The sequence below is a fragment of the Salmo salar genome, chromosome ssa23 (genome assembly GCF_905237065.1).
Source record: "Salmo salar chromosome ssa23, Ssal_v3.1, whole genome shotgun sequence".
Lineage (NCBI taxonomy): Eukaryota > Metazoa > Chordata > Actinopteri > Salmoniformes > Salmonidae > Salmo > Salmo salar.
In genome coordinates, this window is record NC_059464.1 from 4,197,531 (window position 1) to 4,217,082 (window position 19,552).

General features: G+C 43.1%; 1 protein-coding gene across 2 annotated transcripts in view; it reads left to right on the forward strand.

The window, feature by feature from the left end:
• LOC106583956 (glutathione hydrolase-like YwrD proenzyme) overlaps positions 1-19,444 on the forward strand; it is a 30,280-nt gene extending 10,836 nt beyond the window's left edge. For both annotated transcript variants that reach the window (XM_014168669.2, XM_045706252.1), the window contains 5 exons: positions 245-416; positions 16,874-17,030; positions 17,734-17,904; positions 18,004-18,088; positions 18,403-19,444. In XM_014168669.2, the coding sequence (XP_014024144.2) occupies positions 245-416; positions 16,874-17,030; positions 17,734-17,904; positions 18,004-18,088; positions 18,403-18,644 (827 nt within the window). In that variant the 3' untranslated portion in view covers positions 18,645-19,444. The remainder of the gene's footprint in view (positions 1-244; positions 417-16,873; positions 17,031-17,733; positions 17,905-18,003; positions 18,089-18,402) is intronic.
• Positions 19,445-19,552: the final 108 nt, after the last annotated feature.

A 19,552-nucleotide genomic window follows, 5' to 3' on the forward strand; every position in this document is an offset into this window, starting at 1 on the left:
TTGTGTGTTTAATTATAACTTACAGCAACATTTTTCCATTGTTGCTTTGATATGAATCAAAAGGAAATTATCATATAAGGCTTAGCCACCTGTTATTCTCAGTGAGGATATTTTGTTGACCCGTCTTTACTTTCCACAAAGACCCTCCAACCCTGAGTCTGCTCCAGAATCGGAGTTGACAAACACTGGCCTGTTCAATGCAACCCACTGACTGATTCTCTTTGTGTGTATCTGTGCTCTGCAGAGATGGGTCATAACAGTGCACATTACCTCCATGTGTTGGCTGAGGCGCTGAAGCTGAGCCTGGCTGATACAGTCCATTACTGTGCTGACCCAGATCATGTTAAAGTCCCTCTGGAGAGTCTACTGTCTAAAGACTACAGCCTGCAGCTCTCACACACCATACAAATGGACAGGTAAGACCACAAAGTTGTGTGTGTGTGTGTGTGTGTGTGTGTGTGTGTGTGTGTGTGTGTGTGTGTGTGTGTGCGTGTGCGTGCGTGCTCGTTATGAGTGAGCAAGTGAGAGAAAAATAATTAGAGGGAGAGAGTTAGTAAGTGCAAGAGAGAGAGAGCGAATGTCTCAATCCATGACAGGATCAGGGCTTTGAGTGAATGCCACCTTTTTTGTTTTCAAGGACCAGAGAGAAATGTTCTCACGTTGCTGGGTCGTTCTTGAATTGCGGGGGCATTTGGGCATGGCATTTAGGAAAAAATGAACTCTATTTTTATTTATTTAAATGTATTTGGGTACATCTTCCCATTCTAAATCAGCTAATATGGCAGCTTAATGACTTCTTACCATTAGGATAACATTGTGCCACCAGTAGGAGTAGTAACACCAATGATTTATTTTTATTATCTTTATTTAACAAGGCAAGTCAGTTAAGAACAAATGTTTACACATTTATTAAACTATCACTCGTATTTCATATGTCACAACGATTCATCGATACGTATGCTATGATGCTGGTAAAGTTGTCTCGTGCACCTACACCGCTGGTCATAAAAAAAGCTACCTAGCTCATGGATGCAAACAATGTTCTTCCCCAAAAACATAGCAAAACGATATAATCTGTTTCAATAGCAATAGTTAGCTAGCTAACTATATAGCTAGGTGTCATAATCTAAAATAACCATAATTTATCAGACCGTTCTTATTTGATTAATGGTGGTCGGACCCATATATGTGACGCTAGCCACAATAAGGGTTAGCCACAATAGTGGATTTTGCGGTTAGCCTTCAAAATAAAAGTATGTCATTGACACTGATGCAAATTAATACAAATAGATAAATTATGGCATAATTGAATAGGTCATGCTAAACGAGGTTGGAATGTTATATAAAATCAACAAAAGACAATCATTTGTTAATTTCCCTATTTTGTTGCCTTACAACCTGGAATTAAAATCTATTTTTTTTGGGGGGGGTTTGTATCATTTGATTTACACAACATGCCTACCACAATAAATATTTTTTCTTGTGAAACAAACAAGAAACAAGACAAAAGAACAGAAAACTTGAGCGTGCATAACTATTCACCCCCCCAAAGTCAATACTTTGTAGAGCCACCTTTTGCAGCAATTACAGCTGCAAGCCTCTTGGGGTATGTCTCTCACATCTAGCTACTGGGATTTTTGCCCATTCTTCAAGGCAAAACTGCTCCAGCTCCTTCAAGTTGGATGGGTTCCGCTGGTCTACAGCAATCTTTAAGTCATACCACAGATTCTCAATTGGATTGAGGTCTGGTCTAAGCAGTATGCTTAGGGTCATTGTCCTGCTGGAAGGTGAACCTCCGTTCCAGTCTCAAATCTCTGGAAGACTAAAACAAGTGTCCCTCAAGAATTTCCCTGTATTTACCGCCATCCATCATTCCTTCAATTCTGACCATCTTTCCAGTCCCTGCCAATGAAAAACAGCCCCACAGCATGATGCTGCCACCACCATGCTTCACTGTGGGGATGGTGTTCTCGGGTGATGAGAGGTGTTGGGTTTGCGCCAGACATAGCATTTTCCTTGATGGCCAAATAGCTACATTTTAGTCTCATCTGACCAGAGTACCTTCTTCCATATGCTTGGGGACTCTCCCACATGCCTTTTGGCTTATTTTTTTCTTAATGCAATGGCTTTTTTCTCCTGTAAAGCCCAGCTCTGTGGAGTGTACGGCTTAAAGTGTTCCTATGAACAGATAATCCAATCTCCGCTGTGGAGCTTTGCAGCTCCTTCAGGGTTATCTTTGGTCTCTTTGTTGCCTCTCTGATTAATGCCCTTCTTGCCTGGTCTGTGAATTTTGGTGGGCGGCCCTCTCTTGGCAGGTTTGTTGTGGTGCCATATTCTTTCCATTTTTTAATAATGGATTTAATGGTGCTCCGTGGGATGTTCAAAGTTTCTGATATTTTTTTTAAACTCAAACCTGATCTGTACTTCTCCACAACTTTGTCCCTGACCTGTTTAGAGAGTTCCTTGGTCTTCATGGTGCTGCTTGCTTGGTGGTGCCCCTTGCTTAGTCGTGTTGCAAACTCTGAGGCCTTTCAGAACAAGTGTATATACTGTTGAAGTCGGAAGTTTACATACACCTTAGCCAAATACATTTAAACTCAGTTTTTCACAATTCCTGACATTTAATGCTTGTAAAAATTCCCTGTCTTAGGTCAGTTAGGATCACCACTTTATTTTAAGAATATGAAATGTCAGAATAATAGAAGAGAGAATTATTTATTTCAGCTTTTATTTCTTACATCACATGGGTCAGAAGTTTATATACACTCAATTAGTATTTGGTAGCATTGCCTTTAAATTGTTTAACTTGGGTCAAACGTTTCAGGTAGCCTTCCACAAGCTTCCCACAATAAGTTGGGTGAATTTTGGCCCATTCCTTCTGACAGAGCTGGTGTAACCGAGTCAGGTTTGTAGGCCTCCTTGCTCGTACACACTTTTTCAGTTCTGCCCATAGGATTCAGGTCAGGGATTTGTGATGGCCACTCCAATAGCTTGACTTTGTTGTCCTTTGGCCATTTTGCCACAACTTTGGAAGTATGCTTTGGGTCATTGTCCATTTGGAAGACCCATTTGCGACCAAGCTTTAACTTCTTGACTGATGTCTTGAGAAGTTGCTTCAATATATCCACATAATTTTCCTGCCACATGATACCATCTATTTTGTGAAGTGCACCAGTCCCTCCTGCAGCAAAGCTCCCCCACAACATGATACTGCCACCCCCGTGCTTTACGGTTGAGATGATGTTCTTCGGCTTGCAAGCCTCCCCCTTTTTCCTCCAAACATAACGATGGTCATTATGGCCAAACAGTTCTATTTTTGTTTCATCAGACCAGAGGACATTTCTCCAAAAGTACGATCTTTGTCTCTTTGTCTCTCCTGATTCTGCCTCCTCAACCCTCCTCTCCTCCCTTTCTGCATCCTTTGACTCTCTATGTCCCCTATCCTCCCGGCTGGCTCGGTCCTCCCCTCCTGCTCCGTGGCTTGACGACCCATTGCGAGCTCACAGAACAGGGCTCCGGGCAGCCGAGCGGAAATGGAGGAAACTAGCCTCCTTGCGGACCTGGCATCTTTTCACTCCCTCCTCTCCACATTTTCTTCCTCTGTTTCTGTTGCTAAAGCCACTTTCTACCACTCTAAATTCCAAGCATCTGCCTCTAACCCTAGGAAGCTCTTTGCCACCTTCTCCTCCCTCCTGAATCCTCCTCCCCCTCCCCCCCTCCTCCCTCTCTGCGGACGACTTTGTCAACCATTTTGAAAAGAAGGTTGACGACATCCGATCCTCGTTTGTTAAGTCAAACGACACCGCTGGTCCTGCTCACATTGCCCTACCCTATGCTTTGACCTCTTTCTCCCCTCTCTCTCCAGATGAAATCTTGCGACTTGTGACGGCCGGCCGCCCAACAACCTGCGCGCTTGACCCTATCCCCTCCTCTCTTCTCCAGACCATTTCCGGAGACCTTCTCCCTTACCTCACCTCGCTCATCAACTCATCCTTGACCGCTGGCTACGTCCCTTCCGTCTTCAAGAGAGCGAGAGTTGCACCCCTTCTCAAAAAACCTATACTCGATCCCTCCGATGTCAACAACTACAGACCAGTATCCCTTCTTTCTTTCTTCTCCAAAACTCTTGAGCGTGCCGTCCTTGGCCAGCTCTCTTGCTATCTCTCTCAGAATGACCTTCTTGATCCAAATCAGTCAGGTTTCAAGACTGGTCATTCAACTGAGACTGCTCTTCTCTGTGTCACGGAGGCTCTCCGCACTGCTAAAGCTAACTCTCTCTCCTCTGCTCTCATCCTTCAAGACCTATCTGCTGCCTTTGATACTGTGAACCATCAGATCCTCCTCTCCACCCTCTCCGAGTTGGGCATCTCCGGCGCGGCTCACTCTTGGATTGCGTCCTACCTGACAGGTCGCTCCTACCAGGTGGCATGGCGAGAATCCGTCTCCGCACCACGTGCTCTCACCACTGGTGTCCCCCAGGGCTCAGTTCTAGGCCCTCTCCTATTCTCGCTATACACCAAGTCACTTTGCTACGCAGACGACACACAATTAATCTTCTCCTTTCCCCCTTCTGATAACCAGGTGGCGAATCGCATCTCTGCATGTCTGGCAGACATATCAGTGTGGATGATGGATTACCACCTCAAGCTGAACCTCGGCAAGATGGAGCTGCTCTTCCTCCCGGGCAAGGACTGCCCGTTCCATGATCTCGCCATCACGGTTGACAACTCCATTGGGTCCTCCTCCCAGAGTGCTAAGAGCCTTGGCGTGACCCTGGACAACACCCTGTCGTTCTCCGCTAACATCAAGGCAGTGACCCGATCCTGTAGGTTCATGCTCTACAACATTCGCAGAGTACGCCCCTGCCTCACACAGGAAGCGGCGCAGGTCCTAATCCAGGCACTTGTCATCTCCCGTCTGGATTACTGCAGCTCGCTGTTGGCGGGGCTCCCTGCCTTTGCCAACAAACCCCTACAACTCATCCAGAATGCCGCAGCCCGTCTGGTGTTCAACCTTCCCAAGTTCTCTCACGTCACCTCGCTCCTCCACACACTCCACTGGCTTCCAGTTGAAGCTCGCATCTGCTACAAGACCATGGTGCTTGCCTAAGGAGCTTTGAGGGGAACGGCACCTCCGTAACTTCAGGCTATGATCAGTCCCTACACCCAAAGAAGGGCACTGCGTTCATCCACCTCTCGCCTGCTCGCCTCCCTACCTCTGCGGAAGCACAGTTCCCGCTCAGCCCAGTCAAAACTGTTCGCTGCTCTGGCACCCCAATGGTGGAACAAGCTCCCTCACGACGCCAGGACAGCGGAGTCAATCACCACCTTCCGGAGACACCTGAAACCCCACCTCTTTAAGGAATACCTGGGATAGGATTAAGTAATCCTTCTACCCCCCCATAAAAAGATATAAATGTACTATTGTAAAGTGGTTGTTCCACTGGATATCATAAGGTGAATGCACCAATTTGTAAGTCGCTCTGGATAAGAGCGTCTGCTAAATGACGTAAATGTATATGTCTATGTGCAGTTGCAAACCGTAGTCTGGCTTTTTTATGGTGGTTTTGGAGCAGTGGCTTCTTCCTTGCTGAGCGGCCTTTCAGGTTATGTCGATATAGGACTCGGTTTACTGTGGATATAGATACTCTTGTACCTGTTTCCTCCAGCATCTTCACAAGGTCCTTTGCTGTTGTTCTGGGATTGATTTGCACTTTTTGCACCAAAGTACGTTCATCTCTAGGAGACAGAATGCGTCTCCTTCCTGAGCAGTATGACAGCTGCGTGGTCCCATGGTGTTTATACTTGCGTACTATTGTTTGTACAGATGAACGTGGTACATTCAGGCTTTTGGAAATTGCTCCCAAGGATGAACCAGACTTGTGGAGGTCTACAATTTGTTTTCTGAGGTCTTGACAGATTTCTTTTGATTTTCCCATGATGTCAAGCAAAGAGGCACTGAGTTTGAAGGTAGGCCTTGAAATACATCCACAGGTACACCTCCAATTGACTCAAATGATGTCAATTAGCATATCAGATGCTTCTAAAGCCATGACATAATTTTCTGGGATTTTCCAAGCTGTTTAAAGGCACAGTCAACTTAGTGTATGTAAACTTCTGACCCACTGGAATTGTGATACAGTGAATTATAAGTGAAATAATCAGTCTGTAAACAATTGTTGGAAAAATTACTTGTGTCATGCAAGCAGTAGATGGCCTAACCGACTTTCCAAAACTATAGTTTGTTAACAAGAAATTTGTGGAGTGGTTGAAAAACGAGTTTAATGACTCCAACCTAAGTGTAAACTTCCGACTTCAACTGTATACTGAGATCATGTGACAGATCATGTGACACTGCACACAGATGGACTTTATTTAACTAATTATCTGACTTCTGAAGGTAATTGGTTGCACCAGATCTTATTTAGGGGCTTCATAGCAAAGGGGGTGAATACATATGCACACACCACTTTTCCGTTTACTTAATAATAAAAAATTAAACAAGTAATTTTTTTTCATTTCACTTCACCAATTGGACTATTTTGTGTATGTCCATTACATGAAATCCAAATAAAAATCAATTTAAATTACAGATTGTAATGCATCAAAATAGGAAAAACTCCAAGGGGGATTAATACTTTGCAGTCGAATAAATAATGCTTTATTACAAAAGTGGTAATGTAAACACATCATTCGTGGCCTGTGTTTGCTTGTTTGCAGACTTTATTGTACAGCTTTGACAGTGCTACTGATAGTAATGGTGGCGCTTGGCTTGCACGTGCAAATTCAGAACACACAGCATTCTATAGTAGAACTGTGCTTTTTGACGTGTCAACTTAAAAGCTTTTTTAATGCGTCAGATAGTGTTATTGTCAGAGTTTTTTTACTTTTTGACACGCAAAGACCCAAACGGCGTTCCATACTATGTTGTGAAGCTAATAGCAGTGACTCTATTACTGTGTAACTCCGGTCGGGCAACATCTGAAAAATTGCGCACTTGGTAGTGTGTACCGGTACTCGACCCAAAATTTACGTGGCGTCATTACGTCATGTACCTTCGTTATATAGATATGCAGGTCAGCTTTGACATCGGTTTTGCACATCGGCGTTAAACTAGACATCAGGCCGATACCGATGTTGGCATTTTTAGCTAATATCGTCCGATTCCGATATGTTCACTGATATATTGGGAATCCGTAGTCTTTACATATTTGTTGTCTCCTGTTGACCCAATACATTATGTACGGTGTTGGTACACTACATAAACAGCAACAATGATATTAGTTTTGATCAATCCTCAAGCTTCTTAGTGGACATGTATTCACAAGACATAATAAACTATAAATCCATTATGTTCCTCTTTCCCCTCCTCCCCTTTCCCCTTTGATGCTTCCCGCATGAATCTGTCCTCTACTGTTGCACAGGTGAGAGAGTGACCTTATTGGTGTCGCTGTAGTGGCCATTGCCTTTAATGCAGTTTATTGGTCAGTGACTATGTCTCTTTGCAATACCCCCAAAAAAGATTTACACTATATATACAAAAGTATGTGGACACCCCTTCAATTTAGTGGATTCGGTTATTTCAGCCACACCCGTTGCTGACAGGTGTATAAATCGAGCACACAGCCATGCAATCTCCGTAGACAAACATTGGTAGTAGAATGGCCTTACTGAAGAGCTCAGTGACTTTCAACGTGGCACCGTCATAGGATGCCACCTTTCCAACAAGTCAGTTCCTCAAATATCTGCCCTGCTAGAGTTGCCCCGGTCAACTGTAAGTGCTGTTATTGTAAAGTGGAAACGTCTAGGAGCAACAACGGCTCAGCTGCGAAGTGGTAGGCCACACAGGCTCACAGAACGGAACTGCCAAGTTCTAAACCGCGTAACGCATAAAAATCATCTGTCCTCATTTGCAACACTCACTACCGAGTTCCAAACTGCCTCTGGAAGCAAAGTCAGCACAAGAACTGTTTGTCGGGAGCTTCATGAAATGGGTTTCCATGGCCGAGCAGCCACACACAAGCCTAAGATCACCATGTGCAATGCCAAGCGTCAGCTGGAGTGGTGTAAAGCTCTCCGCAATTGGACTCTTGAACAGCGGAAACACGCTCTCTGATGATTCACGCTACACCATTTGGCAGTTCGACGGATGAATCTGGGTTTGGCGGATGCCAGGAGAGCGCTACCTGCCCCAATGCATATTGCCATATCATTTTCCAATGAAATAAATGCAAATCGATGTTGGCCAATAACCACTGGAGAAGTCTACAGTTCCGTTGTACTGCATGCAATCACGTGGGCACACTCCTCTGACCCACCGGCGTACAGAGTGGGTGGATCACTTAGAGTGGGGTGGTATAATGACTTGTAACATCAATGCAACATCCCTCTGCTCTGGGTACCGGTAGAGCCAAAGCGAGTGCCATTTATTACATGATTTTTTTAAAGTTTATTGGCTACATGTTGAGTGAGCATTTCTTGTACATTCCACCTTGGGATTCAGCTAATGAACTAATTTCAATATAATTGTCCAACAAAGAGCTGGAACTAATGATTGAACTGTGCATAATTGTGGGCTTCGTTCACATAGCCTGCTTGTTTGGCTCTCTCTGAACTCGGCAATTGCCCATGCTTCTTTAAAATTCATTCAACCAATTCATTAACAATTTTCATTGTACTTTCTATGGGAGAATAAAAAGAAAAGGATAATCGACACGTGATGGTATCATGTTGACCACATCGATAACACATATTTTTCGATTTATATAATTTCCCTGTTATCATGCCTTAATTCTGGAAAAAGTCAATTAAATAAATGAAAAAACACTGAAGGGAGAGAGAGAGAGCAACAGAAATATAATTACTTTGGGCTTACAATTTCAACGTCTTAGGCTGTATGACAAATTCTTCACTCCCACTCAGGCCTTTATAGCCTATCGGCTGGGGAGCATTAAAAAAAAATCCAGATCATAGCAATCATCTTGCCTTGTTCACTTGTCAGTTTGTTACTTAAACAAATAGATCATGGCTTTAGCCTACCAGTTAATGGGTTGTCATTTAGGCTGCATAGCCAATAGTAATTCAAGTGTTATTCGTTTAGACAGATGGCCTGGGTGGTGCTGTGATTGTCTTTTCAATTGGCATGTGAGTGAAATTATTAACAACAGATACCTTTCTCTTTTGTGTCTTTGATGTGGTAGGGTCTAATAGTCCATCGTTCACCTCATTTCAGTAGCCTAAACAGTTCAGTAGTCCAGTTCCCCATCTGTTGTACATCGTCTGTTGAGAGGCTATCCTGTAGTCTATACATTTAATTCATTGCCATTTCCACTGTTCTCCTTGTCCAAGTTACCCAAGAATTGGGTAGCTTCTTTTGCTGATTTCAGTGTGATGTCTCTTTCCTTCCATTTGTCCATAGTTGTGCGGGGTCGAATTCTCTGCGTTTCATGTAGAGGTCTCTTCATGTCGAAGTTGATGTAGATCCGATGGCCCTCATACATCAAAGGTTCGACTCCCAATTTTTTGGCATGGATGGCCAGTCGTAGAACTTTATCTTTGTCCCTATAGTTTAAGGAACTTTGCGATGATGCCCCTTGGTTTGCTGCTCGTGTCCCCTCTCAAAATTCTTCAATTCAATTCAGAAATTCTTCCATTCCGGTTGTTCCACAGATTTCTGGGAAATTTACTAAACAAAGATTTGAACAGCTACTGAAGTCCTCCATCCCATTTAATCTTTCAATAAGCCTCGTAATAATGTATTTTTGTTCATCCACGGTTTTCTGGAGTTTTTCTAGTGCAATTTTCTCCAAGGTTAACCTGGCCTCCATGAGTTTTCCCAGTTCAGTCATATCAGTTTAGATTTTTTGGTCATCAGATAATTTCTTCATCTGCTTGGACAGTTTCTCAGCAACCATCACTCCTGTGTTCCAATGGCACATTGTGTTAGCTAATCCAAGTTTATCATTTTAAAAGGCTAATTGATCATTAGAAAACCCTTTTGCAATTATGTTAGCACACCTGAAAATTGTTGTCATGATTAAAGAAGCAATACAACTGGCCTTCTTCATACTAGTTGAGTATCTGGAGCATCAGCATTTGTGGGTTCGATTGCAGGCTCAAAATGTCCAGAAACAAAGTCCTTTCTTCTGAAACTCGTCAATATATTCTTGTTCTGAGAAATTAAGGCTATTCCATGCGAGAAATTGCCAAGAAACTGAAGATCTCTTACAATGTTTTGTACTACTCCCTTCACCGAACAGCATAAACTGTCTCTAACCAGAATAGAAAGAGGAGTGGGAGGCCCTGGTGCACAACTGAGCAAGAGGACAAGTACATTAGAGTGTCTAGTTTGAGAAACAGATTCCTCACAAGTCCTCAACTGGCAGCTTCATTAAATAGTACCCGCAAAATACCAGTCTCAACGTCAACAGTGACGAGGCGACTCCGGGATGCTGGCCTTCTAGGCAGAGTTCCTCTGTCCAGTTTCTGTGTTTTTTTGCCCATCTTAATCTTTTATTTTTTTTGGCCAGTCTGAGATATGGCTTTTTCTTTGCAACTCTGCCTAGAAGGCCAGCATCCCAGAGTCGCCTCTTCACTGTTGACGTTGAGACTGGTGTTTTAACGATATTATGGAGATGATTTGGTTTTCAAATAACCGAAAGTGAGTGGTTGTAATCTGAATAAAGGGAAAAAGGCTATTCTTGAACATGGGGTGAGACATTCTTACTAATAAGAATGTATAACTTTTGTATAACTGATGCATTTAGTGAGAGGTCTAATGCTTTTCTAATGCTTTGTCTGGCTTGCCATTCCAAATAAAATGTTATATTTTTTGCTCATATAATTTTAAAAGCAGTTTGCTAGGTGTAGGCAAAACCATAATCAAATAGGTAAACTGTGATATGACTAAAGAGTTAATCAGGGTGATTTTTTTCACAAATAGACAGGTATTTTCCTTTCCATGGTAGCAAGATCTTATCTATTTTTGCTAACTTTCTATAAAAATGTATTGGAGTGAGATAATTTCTTTCTTTCGGGATATGTATACCGAGTATGTCCACATCCTCGCCAGACCATTTTATTGGTAAACTACATGGTAATGTAAAAGTAGCGTTTTTTTCTGATCTAATACATAATATAGTACACTTATGATAATTTGGTTTTAATCCAGAGAGGTTAGAAAAAGTATCTAGATCCTCTGAGGCTGTGGAAGGATTCTAATTGTGGATTTAATAGAAAACATGAATCATCAGCATACAATGACACCTTTGTTTTTAAGCCATGGATTTCTAATCTCTTACTATTATTTTTGGATCTAATTTTAACAGCTAACATTTCGATGGCAATAATAAATAGATATGTCAATAGTGGACAACCTTGTTTTACTCCTCTTGACAGTTTAAAACTTTCTGAGATGTAGCCATTATTTACTATTTTACACCTAGGGTTACTATACATAACTTTAACACATTTTATAAGAGATTCTCCAAAATTTAAATATTCCAGGCATTTATGCATAAACTCCAGTCGTATTTTATCAAAAGCCTTTTCAAAGTCAGCTTTGAAAACCAGGCCTGGTTTCCCAGATATTTCATAGTGTTCTATTGTTTCCAGTACTTGTCTTATATTATCTCCAATGTATCGTCCATGTAAAAAACCTGTCTGATTAGGATGAATAAAAACTGACAAACCTTTTTAATTCTATGTGCTAAGCATTTAGCAATAATTTTTGCATTACAACACTGAAGTGTAAGAGGCATGCTCCTGATGAGGTGGCGGATGGTCTCCTGAGGGATCTCCTCCCAGACCTGGACTAAAGCATCTGCCAACTCCTGGACAGTCTGTGGTGCAACGTGTCGTTGGTGGATGGAGCGAGACATGATGTCCCAGATGTGCTCAATTGGATTCAGGTCTGGGGAATGGGTGGGCCAGTCCATAGCATCAATGCATTCCTCTTGCAGGAACTGCTGACACACTCCAGCCACATGAGGTCTAGCATTGTCTTGCATTAGGAGGAACCCAGGGCCAACCGCACCAGCATATGGTCTCACAAGGGGTCTGAGGATCTCATCTTGGTACCTAATGGCAGTCAGGCTACCTCTGGCGAGCACATGGAGGGCTGTGCAGCCCCCCAAAGAAATGCCACCCCACACCCTGACTGACCCACCACCAAACCGGTCATGCTGGAGGATGTTGCAGGCAGCAGAACGTTCTCCACGGCGTCTCCAGACTCTGTCACGTCTGTCACATGTGCTCAGTGTGAACCTGCTTTCATCTGTCAAGAGCACAGGGCGCCAGTGGCGAATTTGCCAATCTTGGTGTTCTCTGGCAAATGCCAAACGTCCTGCACGGTGTTGGGCTGTAAGCACAACCCCCACCTGTAGACGTCGGGCCCTCATACCACCCTCATGGAGTCTGTTTCTTACCATTTGAGCAGACACATGCACATTTGTGGCCTGCTAGAGGTCATTTTGCAGGGCTCTGGCAGTGCTCCTCCTGCTCCTCCTTGCACAAAGGCGGAGGTAGCGGTCCTGCTGCTGGGTTGTTGCCCTCCTACCGCCTCCTCCACGTCTCCTGATGTACTGGCCTGTCTCCTGGTAGCGCCTCCATGCTCTGGACACTACGCTGACAGACACAGCAAACCTTCTTGCCACAGCTCGCATTGATGTGCCATCCTGGATGAGCTGCACTACCTGAGCCACTTGTGTGGGTTGTAGACTCCGTCTCATGCTACCACTAGAGTGAAAGCACCGACAGCATTCAAAAGTGACCAAAACATCAGCCAGGAAGCATAGGAACTGAGAAGTGGTCTGTGGTCACCACCTGCAGAACCACTCCTTTATTGGGGGTGTCTTGCTAATTGCCTATAATTTCCGCCTGTTGTCTATTCCATTTGCACAACAGCATGTGAAATTTATTGTCAATCAGTGTTGCTTCCTAAGTGGACAGTTTGATTTCTCAGAAGTGTGATTGACTTGGAGTTACATTGTGTTGTTTAAGTGTTCCCTTTATTTTTTTGAGCAGTGCATATACCACTTGGATCCTGTTTCAGTAATAATGAAATCAGACCTTCTTATTGAGTGTCCAATAATCTACCATTTATATAGGAGTGGTTAAAACATGCTAATTATGGTCCTCTGGTATGCCATCCAGCCCTGGAGTTTTCCCGGACTTAAAGGCTTTAATTGCATCAAGATGCTCCTCCTCTGTAATTTGGCCTTCACATGAGTCTTTCTGTACAGATGTTAGTTTTACATTATTAATAGGAAAAAATCCATACAATTAGCTTCGGTTATTGGAGATGGAGGAGACTGAAACGAAAACATATGCTTAAAGTACTTTACTTCCTATTTCAAAATATTGTTTGGTGAATCATGAGTGACTCCATCATTTGTAACAAGTTTCAGTACATTTTTGAAGAATGTTGAAGGTTGAAAAATATTTTGGTGTATTTTTCCCCCATCTTCCATCCAGTTCGCTTTATTTTTATAATATAAACTCAGCAAAAAAATAAACGTCCCTTTTTCAGGACCCTATCTTTCAAAGATAATTCGTAAACATCCAAATAACTTCGCAGATCGTCATTGTAAAGGGTTTAAACACTGTTTCCCATGCTTGTTCAATGAACCATAAACAGTTAATGAACATGCACCTGTGGAACGGTCGTTAAGATACTAACAGCTTACAGACGGTAGGCAATTAAGGTCACAGTTATGACAACTTAGGACACTAAAGAGGCCTTTCTACTGACTTTGAAAAACACCAAAAGAAAGATGCCCAGGGTCCTTGCTCATCTGTGTGAACGTGCCTTAGGCATGCTGCAAGGAGGCATGAGGACTGCAGATGTGGCCAGGGCAATAAATTGCAATGTACGTACTGTGAGACCCCTAAGACAGCACTACAGGGAGATAGGATGGACAGCTGATCGTCCTCACAGTGGCAGACCATGTGTAACAACACCTGCACAGGATCGGTACATCCGAACATCACACCTGCGGGACAGGTACAGGATGGCAACAACAACTGCCCGAGTTACACCAGGAACGCACAATCCCTCCATCAGTGCTGACTGTCCGCAATAGGCTGAGAGAGGCTGGACTGAGGGCTTGTAGGCCTGTTGCAAGGCAGGTCCTCACCAGACATCACCGGCAACAATGTTGCCTATGGACACAAACCCACCGTCGCTGGACAAGACAGGACTGGCAAAAAGTGCTCTTCACGGATTCGCGTTTATCACCGAAGGAATGAGCGTTACACTGAGGCCTGTACTCTGGAGTGGGATCAGTTTTGTAGGTGGAGGGTCCGCCATGGTCTGGGGCGGTGTGTCACAGGATCATTGGACTGAGCTTGTTTTCATTGCAGGCAATCTCAACGCTGTGCGTTACAGGGAAGACATCCTCCTCCCTCATGTGGTACCCTTCCTGCAGGCTCATCCTGACATGACCCTCCAGCATGACAATGCCACCAGCCGTACTGCTCATTCTGTGCGTGATTTCCTGCAAGACAGGAATGTCAGTGTTCTGCCATGGCCAGCGAAGAGCCTGGATCTCAATCCCATTGAGCACGTCTGGGACCTGTTTGATCGGAGGGTGAGGGCTAGGGCCATTCCCCCCAGAAATGTCCGGGAACTTGCAGGTCCCTTGGTGAAAGAGTGGGGTAACTGGTGGCCACACCAGATACTGACTGTTACTTTTGATTTTGACCCCCCCCCCCCTTTGTTCAGGGACACATTATTCAATTTATGTTAGTCACATGTCTGTGGAACTTGTTCAGTTTATGTCTCAGTTGTTGAATCTTATGTTCATACAAATATTTACAAATGTTAAGTTTGCTGAAAATAAACGCAGTTGACTGTGAGAGGACATTTTCTTTTTTTTTGCCTAGTTTATTACACTGGATCTTTCTTGAATAAGTTCCTCCATTTCTTTTTGTTTTTCCTCTAACTTACTCTGAGCCTCTATGGTACAGTTTTTGTTGCAATCTATCTGTACTGTTAGTCCTTCAATTTCCTTTGTTAATATGGACTCTTTTGACATAAATTGCTTTTGTTTTATAGATTAGTACTGAATTACATGGCCTCTAAAGGCACATTTAAGAGTGTCCCATACAATAAGGGGATCTGCTGTACCTATGTTATGTCGGAAGAAGTCAGTTATAAATTATTCTGTCCTAGTTAAAAAAAATGTATCATCCAGTAGGCTTTGATTAAATTTCCAATATCCTCGCCCACGTGGAAATTCTGTAAGAGTAATATATATGCTAATTATGTGATGGTCCGACCGCATTCTGTTGCCTATCAACACTTTTAAACTTTTGGTGCCAGAGAGAATGACATAAGAAAGTAATCAAGACGACTGGCTTGATTAAGCCTCCACCATGTATATTTCACTAGGTCAGGGTATTTGTCACGACCGTCTTTTAAATAACTGGACCAAGGTGCAGGGTGAGTAGAGTTCCACATTTTATTGCTCATGAAACTTCAAAAAACAATAAAGATATAACGATCGTGCAAAACGTAGCACACATAAGCACTCACACAAAACAATATCCCACATCGCAGGTGGGAAAAGGAACACACTAAGTATGATCCCCAATTAGAGGTAACGATTATCAGCTGCCTCTAATTGGGAACCATACACATACACCAACATAGAAATAAACTCACTAGAAATCCCCCTAGTCACGCCCTGACCTAAAACACCATAGAGAACCCCGAGGGCTCTCTATGGTCAGGGCGTGACAGTATTTAAGCCTCCATATATCGACTAATTCCAATATATTCATGACATTCATGATTTCCTTAATTGCCTGAGGGTGATAGTTGTAGTGTGATTTCCTTTACGGTCCATAGAGGTATTTAAAACCGTATTATAATCTCCCACCATAATAATAGAGTTTTGTGTTGCTCCTATGGTTGATACATTTTTATATTTTCAAAGAAGCATGGATCATAATTATTTGGACCGTATAGGTTAATAATAAAAATAAAAGTTACTGTTAATTAATATCATCACCCCTTTTGAATTTCTTTGCCCATGGTAGAAATATATTTCTCCCCCCAGTCCTTTTTCCACAAAACTTAATCTAAAATTGTTGAATGAGTTTCTTGTAAACAATAGATATTATATTCGTTCTCTTTTAGCCAGGTAAATACTGATCGTCTTTCTTATTATCTGCTAAGCCATTACAATTATAACTGGCTTTACTTATTTCACCAATTACCATAATGAGACACAAGTTTAAATTCTATTTATCATAATATATGTTTGTAAATGTACCATTAAAAAGTAACATGATGATTGAGTGTCTATATAGCTGTACCATGATATTTGCATTGCTACTACGTAAACCTCCAATTTGTCCCCACTATTCCACCCGCTAAAACCCCTCCTCATCCCGAGTTGGGTTGTCATCCCAATGACCGGCAGACCGCACCTGACCCCCGGATCCCATGGCCCCGGAGAGACCGGGACCCATCCTTCGAAAAGATCACACAGTGCCACCCTCAGAACAGAAGCAGATCAACCGCCAAAAGCATTTCCATCACCCTCACCTCAATTTGTATTATATATAGCTCCCACACAAATAGGCCATGCATTTCTCAATGGCTGCTGAGGACTGGGGTGCACAGTGTAGCCAAAGTAATTAGTGAGGAACACAAACACTTGTTCTCACTCGATGGAGTGGACATCCACTCAGAAAGACACATTTTCATGTGTGTCTGCATGTGTATGAGAAAGTCTAATTCCTGTTTATTTACAGGAATTAAATTAATCACCCGGAGTGCTCTTTCTTTCTCTCTCTCTCTCTCTCTCTCTCTCTCTCTCTCTCTCTCTGTTCCTCCCCCTTCACTTTCTCTCTCTCCCATTCCTCAGGGCCAGCGTCATGGCGGAGCGTGATGTGCCCACAGGAAGTGACACGGTGTATTTCACGGTGGTGGACGGCCAGGGCAACGCCTGCTCATTCATCAACAGTAACTACATGGGCTTCGGAACTGGTCTGGTGCCTCAGAGCTGTGGCTTCTCCCTGCAAGTGAGTGGTAGCCTGTCTCGGTCGTTGAGGAATCAAGTGCTAAATTCAATCTGTACCTCGATTGAAATGTAAAGGTTATTCCAATTGAACCGAAATATGTAGCGATTCCCGTGAATGCAATCTCCGCGAACTCAGGAACATTGCCTTTAAATTTCTATCACGCTATAGCTTCTGCGATACAGATTGAGTCTTGGCACACGTTTTAAAACTATGGGAATAGAAAGGAAACTTTTTATTGTCAATATTTAGGCTTCAAGTTTATTCTAGTCCTGCCAAATTTCATCTTATGTGACAAAATAAGTTAGTATAGTGTAGAGAATCATTGTACCATCTAAACCGCTGTGAAGTATATTTTACATAACCCAAAATATTGATGTTTTAGCTGTTTGAAGCTGGTGTACAAAGCTGAAAGTAAAAGACGCAAAAACAAAACTTAAGAATGGGAAGTATAGAAATAGTGCACATAGAACAGATCTACCGCTTCTTAGACTTGCTTTCAAGTAGAATGATAGATCGATCTATAAATCACATTTCTGTGAATTTGATCGGGTCACCCAAAATGTGACATATTGCCACATTTACACAGTTCGGAATACACACAACCACATATTTATCATAGGAATACAGTTTGGAACTGAAATATATCTGTTGAATTGCTTTCATTGTTTCCTCCTGGTTCCATCTGAACTCTGTGGCTCATCAGAACCGAGGCGCTCACTTCTCTCTGGAGCGTAGTCATGGTAACTGTGTAGGCCCGGGGAAGAGACCGTACCACACCATCATCCCGGCTCTGCTGACCGACCCCGCCTCTGGACGCCTACTCTGCTCCCTCGGTGTCATGGGAGCCTTTATGCAGCCACAGGGCCACATACAGGTGCCCACACACACACACACACACACACACTCACACTCTCTCTCACTTCCCTGGTGCTTTAGTTTAGTGGCCTGTGTTCTCTCTCTCCTCTCCATCCAGGTGTTGCTGAACATGCTGGAGTTTGGGATGAACCCCCAAGAGGCGCTAGATGCCCCTCGCATGTATGTGCAGCATGACAAGGCTGGTAAGCTCTCTGTGAACCAGGCTAGAGGCCAGGCCACATGACCCTCCTCTCTCTCTCTCTCTCTGATGTTAATCAGCCAACCCACAGTAGAAATATGCTTACTGTACTGTAGATCAGGTAGAGTAACCCTAACCCCATCCAAATACTATCATAATTTCATCTAATAAACATGCACACACATGTTGTTAGTAATGCATAGAGATAGGAAAGTGTCTGAAAATGCTATATTTATTTGTCATAATAAAAACTCTGGGTGTATGGATCCACATGTCCTACCGGAAATCCTGCTTTATCTGCATCCTCTCCTCTCACAGCCCAGCAGTGGCGTGTCAACTTGGAGGTGGGTGTCGACGAGGGTGTTGCTGAAGACCTGGAAAAGCGTAGCCATGTGGTTTGCTGGCCTGTCACTGGCCATGACCGGAGTCAGTTTGGGCGAGGCCAGGTCATCTCAGTAGGGGATTGGTGGAACCTGTCTACCCAGGAAGCAGAGCCTAATGTTAGGGTGTTGTGGGCAGGATCAGACCCCAGAGCTGATGGTTGTGCCCAGGGGTACTAGTGACTAGGGCTGCACAATATCGGCCAAAAATCTCATTGCGATTTTTTTAACCAAATATTGCAATTGCGATTTGGCTTGCGATATAGATCAAAACATCTGGGTGAACTTTTGGAATCAGTGAAATAGAATGATTTATATTAAGAAGCAAAGTAGAAAGCAGCATTGATCTTGTTTGGGAGAGAGACGTCAAACAGAGTAAACTATAAAAACAGATGTTACACGCAGCTTAGTGGCGGTTCAAAATATTGCATGCAATATGGATCTCTTGCAATATGGATGTTGCACATGTCAATATTGAGATTTTGATGTGAATTTGAATAATCGTGCAGCTCTGCATTCTTCGAAAAAAGGATTCCAAAAGGGTTCTTCAACTGTCCCCATAGGAGAACCCTTTTTGGTTCCAGGTAAAACCCTTTTTGGTTCCAGGTAGAACCATTTTGTGTTCCATGTAGAACCCTCTGTGGAAAGGGTTCTATAGGAACCCAAAATGGTTCTACTTGGAACCAAAAGGGTTCTACTTGGAACCATCATTCAAAGTGTTCTCCTATGAGGACAACCGGAGAACCTTTTAGGTTCTAGATAGAACCTTTTTTTCTGAGAGTACTAGTGACCCTCTCCCCTCCCTAGGGGGAGCTAGAGAGCTTACAGAATCTTTACAGTATGACTGCATTACACTTGTCCACTAACTGACCATGTTTACATGCACAGCAATATCCCGTTATTATTCAGGATACTCAAGTATTCTGTTTTTGAGTTGACGCATATAAACATCATATAAACATTATGAGAAACCCGGGTAAGATGCCTGTTTTTGCTTATAATTTCTGACATTTGGTAGGCCTTATTATCATTTCCAACATTTGGTAGGCTACTTGTTTGTCAACTATAGTTTGATACATGCAGCTTCT